This window comes from Melanostigma gelatinosum (assembly GCF_949748355.1).
Source record: "Melanostigma gelatinosum genome assembly, chromosome: 2".
NCBI classification, from domain to species: Eukaryota; Metazoa; Chordata; class Actinopteri; order Perciformes; family Zoarcidae; genus Melanostigma; species Melanostigma gelatinosum.
In genome coordinates, this window is record NC_136635.1 from 2,253,783 (window position 1) to 2,259,512 (window position 5,730).

A 5,730-nucleotide genomic window follows, 5' to 3' on the forward strand; every position below is an offset into this window, starting at 1 on the left:
GTTAGCGAGCAAGCCAGCTAAGGTTTGCCAGCTAGCTGTAACTTTGTTTCACTGCATGGATCTGATGTTTGTTGCTTTGTAACGTTAGCTGATAAAGTATTTTACAAATGGCAAGGTAGTTATTATCATGGAGCCAATGGTGACAACTTCTTTACATTCTAATACAATGTAACTTCTTTACATTCTGATAGAATTGTCTTTTGAAGATGAACAGGACATTTTTCAGTTTCAAGTAATGACTGGGTTGTTACTTTCGGTGCTGCTTTAGTATTGATCATGTTTTGATATTTGAGTCATGTTGTGGATGATCAGATGGAGTTATGATGGTAGCAGTCGCCCAATTGCAGATTCAGCTTGAGCAAAACCTTTGTCTGTTGTGTTCAAATCAGGCCCATAGGAGTTTACAAGGCAGGTGTCCTTTCTCTAAACACTGACCTGATGCATCAAGTGGATATGTTTTGCTGAACATAATATTATGCATTTGCCCTCTACATCCTCTAGTCCAGCGGTTCCCAAACTTTTTAGGCCGCGCACCCCCTTCTACATCCCGACCGGGTTCGCGCCCCCCCCCCCCCCCTTAATAATAAAAAAAAAAGAAGCAACAGAGCCTTTTAAGCCTTCATAGCCGCATAAGAATCGGACCAATGAGAGAACAGTTTGCTCGCGCGTGGCATTTGTTTACAAGATTTAGTCCGCTGTTAAATGTTGCAGTGTGAACACAAACCGAACAAAGGAGCAACTGCAACAAAGCAAACAAACTGAAGGTGTGAAAACGCCCTGAAACACTGCAACAAAGTTTCAATAACTTTCAGTGACACAAGGCGTCACTTTTAAAGAGCAATACGGATGCGAGCACACACGCACAGGCTCAGAGGCAGATTATCACATTTAATTTACAATTAATGAGCGACTAATGTAGCCAGGATGTCTTCGGACAAAGCATCGATGCGGCGACACAGTGTTGTTGGACACCGGGATCATGTCCAACTTTTTTGCTTCTTTCTCCCCAATCATACATTCCACCATCTCTCTGGCAGCTGGTGAGCTCACGTCTTCGGCGATTGTGTGCGGTAGCCCCTTTCTCGCTATTCTGGAACCAGATATGAAGCCCGTAGTGCGTCATTTATAGACCAACACATGAATGAGACTCCAGTTGTTTTTGGCTGTTTTGTAACTCCTCCAATTTGGATATAAACAATGTAAGGGGCTTTTGACTTGCACTGGCATGCTTGGTGTTCAGGAGGCGACGTAAATAAGAGCTTCAGACTGTTAGCCAGAACCTCACTGCACACCACGCACTGTGGCTTTGGGCAATCTGCGTTGCCAATCCAAGTGAAGCCCAGACACAGATACTTTTCATCATATTTCCTCTTTTTTTCCCAGTCTGATGCTCACTCTCGTTTCCTCTTTTTTCACCTTGACTCCGCGATGGGCCGATGTGCTCCCGATTTGTCTGTGCTATCCCTTCCTCCTTTTCGGTCTCCTCCGTCTCATCTTCCTCTGACTCTGGCTCGATTTCTTCTCCCCCCAACGCACCTCTCCGTTCCCCTCGCCTCAGATTCCTCTCTCTCTCTCTGTCCCTCTCCTCTTTTACGACTGATAGCTTCAGATGTCCCACCTGACAGTTTTTAAATTAAAATTACATTTTTTTTTTATATTTAATATTATTACACCATCAGACCGCCATTACACTTTTCCTCTCGCGCACCCCCTAGAGGCAGCTCGCGCACCCCCAGGGGTGCGCGCACCCCACTTTGGGAATCCCTGCTCTAGTCTAATGAGCAGACTTATAAACGCACTGTTACAACTCCTTCATAGTGTCATATTGCTTTACGGAGAATTATGATGATAAGTTCATAGTAGATGCAAAAGTATACTTATGTACAATATATTATGTTGAACATTGTTGCTCCTGGATGGATCACAGCCAACCCAATTATGTTCAACACAGCTCCATGTCCTTGGTCATGGTGCCACAGCACTTAAAAGAATAAACTTCATAATTCTCAAAATTCAGACCCTTTGCTTTTTTATTAACAGCATTTACTTGTACTTTCAATACTTAAGTACATTTAATATCATAAAATTACTTTTGATACTTAAGTACAATAAATATCAGATACTTTCAGACTTTTACTCAAGTAGTATTCTAATAGGTGACTTTTACTTTTACTGGAGTCGTTTTCCAGTAAGGTATCTTTACTTTTACTCAAGTATGGCTTTTGAGTACTTTATACACCACTGTATATATATATATATATATTAGTACCTGCTGTGCAATAACAATACACTTGAATCTGATCTGATCTAATCTAATTTTAGGAGCCAATGTTTTTGTTTTACAGAACCTCTTATGAAACAACAGGATTCAAATAGCATGACTGAAAACAATTGCTGATTTTTTGTTGCTTTGTAAATGTCAGGGCTACACCCATGCTGCTACGCAGTGCACAGCAGACCCTCTTCAAGCAGCGTCATAATCTCATTTGGGTGGTTGGTAACACAAGACTAATGGATCTGTAATGCATTGAGTAATCTCTGCTTTCCATTCTTGTTGCGTCACTGTTGAGTCTTTCTATTGTTAAAGATGACTGCTGGTGATAAGAACACAAAAGATAAAAACTGTTAGTCACCCAGACATCAGAACACACCTTGAATGGGTTTAATCTTTTATCATTTGAGTCCAAATATGATAAAGCAAAGCCAATGAAAACACCCAGAGGAGTATTTAGTAGAGTCTTTAATTATCTAAAGCCAATAAGTTCCGTAATTGGTCATACTGGTGGTCTGTTATTCCCACTGGTCTAAATCAGATTTTCAGGTTTCCTATTTGGACCTTGAATAATACCAAAGCTGTATCCTTAAGCTCTGAGCCTGAAAAGAAAGAGCTTTTGGTTTCGTTCTCACTGGTCATTGCCACAGGTAGAAACATACTGAAGTCATCTCCTCAAATACAGGACATGTGTTTGCGTTTGAGTTGCGGTTTTAAGCAATGGTTATCCCCAATTCTCAAGGTTCTCTGAAATCACTGTTGATGTTTTAAAAGGGTTAGTTCAACCAAATGACAAAACAGCACTTCCTTCTAGTGGCGTGTCTTAATGCTGCTTTTCTTTAATGGTGTGTAGTTGAGATAAAAAATGAAGGTCGCAGATGGCTGGCTCCGAGCAAGAGCGGCGTAGGAAGGGGGGTAGGAAGTGGTGAAGGGGACATTGGCATCCCCCACTTTACACTTTGCGATTCAGCATCACAGCTGGTATGGTCTCTATTATGGATTCAGTGATTAGTGATTCAGTGAATGGAACTGGTTCAGTTGTCATCATTCGACCTAAGTATAAAACTAGCGATAACAAGCGGCCATTTATGGGAGCAGATAAAAATGATCTGGAATTGTTTATATTTCAATCACATACATACAGTCACGTACATGGAATTCTGCATTTTAAGCATCAGAATCAGTGGGATACTATGAGACATCCGGGGATCAACTGTCAGGCATGGAACCGCCAACCTTGTGACTTAAGGACGACCCGCTCTAACCCCTGAGCCACAGTCAGCTCTGGTAGTAACTGGTCATCTTTGTTTAAAGGTGATTTTGAACTTGAATATGGATACAGAAAGTTATTAAACTGTATGATCAAAAGAACACATCACGTGGATCAAGTAAAAACACCATGGTAGAATGCTCGTCATTGTGGACATGGATTCCACATCAGTATAGGCCGTGGCATTTAGGTGCCAGTTTGTTTCCATCACAGATGTGGGGTGGACATCTGTTTGCATGCTCTGTAACCTCGCCCTTCATATATATCAGTTGTTTGAAGCGGAGTTAACCAAGGACAATGGAAATAAATGGGACAAGCAAAACCGGAAGTCATGAATCACCGTGTCAAGCTATGGAATTGCCACTCCCTCACCTGCCACATTAAGACCTTGCCCCCTGCTATAAAGAGCTCAGCCTCCCTTCCATCCTTCTCAGAGATCCTGTGGAGAAGAAGATGGCTATGGCTAATGAGTGGCTGCTGTGGCTGGCCCTGTCTGCCGTTGGAGCTGCCTGGCACAGCGGTACATTTACCACATTCCATTCGGCAGCCTAGCAAATATGACAAATGGGACTATTAACAGTTCAAATGTTTATCCTTGTGCTACAGCCTTATTTAGTTTTAATATAGTTTAAGATTTGATGATTGATTACTTGACAAATAACACTTACTTCTTTCAACAGAAGCAAAGTCTGCTGTGAACGTGTTCTCCTCCATATCCCAGATTCCTGGAAAAATAACAGGTGAGCTTGTTGGTTGTTGGTTGGTAACTGTAAAATGTGTCCTTCTGTAGGCAATGTGTGAGAATTCATTCATGTAGGTGAAGGCCTGTGTAAAGTACGGCCACTGTTGTGGTGCCATGTCCTGTCTTTGTAGGCGTGAGTCCCATCCACAACGGCCAGGTTTGCAGTACGTGGGGCAACTTCCACTTCAAGACCTTTGATGGAGATGTTTTCCAGTTGCACTCCACTTGCAACTATGTCCTGGCCTCTTCATGCCGGAGTAGTTACAAGGACTTCAACATCCAGATAAGAAGACAGGAGGCTGGCGCCCATCACACCATCAAAAGCATCATTATGAAGCTGGAGGGTTCAGTGGTGGAGCTTTCTGAGGGCTCTGTGATCGTTGATGGCACATCGTAAGTTTACTCTTAAAGCTCTGCCCTTTCCTATTAATATCTCATAAAAACACCAAAATGAATGGTTTGGATTGCAGTGTAGTTACCGTGTCAACATTAGCATGTTACCTTACATATCTAATGTTTTATGCTTTGTTTATGATGCTTTATTAAAGCTGAACTTGAGAATCCTTCTTTGCTCTGCAATGGTCATTAGAACTCCACAGTGAACATAAAAACATCAGCCACACAGAAGTTCATCTACTGACACCCTTTGCTTGCCTTCCCATATGGGTTGATACCATTGACAATCTACCTTTGACTCTAATGGCCAACACAATGTGATTTTTCCTTTTGCAGAGCCATCCTACCATTCAGTCAAGGAGGAGTGCTCATCGAGAAAACTCCCACCTACATCAAAATCACAGCAAAGCTGGGATTAGTTGCTATCTGGAATGAGGACGACTCTTTTCTGGTAGGAGTGTGGCTGTGGTATGACCGTTATTGTTTAAACGTACTGTCAAAGCTTCAAATTAAGATATTACAGAGTAAGGCTGCACATTGAACAAATTACTGTCATGACAATGTCATGCTTTGTAATCGAACAAGTGGCAAGTGTTACATTAGCCTGTTGATTGAAAACAGAGTTAATTAAACAGACAGACTTGGAGAATGTTGCTAAAGCTACTTTGGGGGCGGCTATGGCTCATTGGGTAGAGAGGATCGATCCTCGGCTGCTACGAGTCCTGTGCCAAAGTGTCCCTGGGCAAGACACTGAACCCCTAACCGTTCCCCGGGCGCTTTTCAGGAGCAACCCACTGCATAGCGATGTACAGGGATGGGTCAAATGCAGAGAACCAATTTCACCTGGCAGGATGAACAAAGTATAATTTAAAAAAAACTGTGCTGCAGATTCTAGCTCCTGCTTAAGGCGATGCTTTTCGTCCTCACAGGTTGAACTGGACCTGAAGTACAACAACCAAACATGTGGTCTTTGTGGAGACTTTAATGGAGTTCAGCTCTACAATGAATTCTACAGCCATGGTACACTTTGACCCACTTTAACAAGTCAGT

At 42.3% G+C, this 5,730-nt stretch overlaps 1 protein-coding gene across 1 annotated transcript in view; it reads left to right on the plus strand.

Annotated features, from left to right (window-relative positions):
• Positions 1-3,995: 3,995 nt before the first annotated feature.
• Positions 3,996-5,730, plus strand: part of LOC306789799 (mucin-5AC-like) — a gene marked incomplete at both ends in the record, with an annotated part of 17,838 nt that continues 16,103 nt past the window's right edge. Inside the window, 5 exons of the mRNA XM_079285868.1 lie at positions 3,996-4,062; positions 4,223-4,282; positions 4,416-4,677; positions 5,017-5,131; positions 5,610-5,700. Of these exons, the coding sequence (XP_079141994.1) occupies positions 3,996-4,062; positions 4,223-4,282; positions 4,416-4,677; positions 5,017-5,131; positions 5,610-5,700 (595 nt within the window). The remainder of the gene's footprint in view (positions 4,063-4,222; positions 4,283-4,415; positions 4,678-5,016; positions 5,132-5,609; positions 5,701-5,730) is intronic.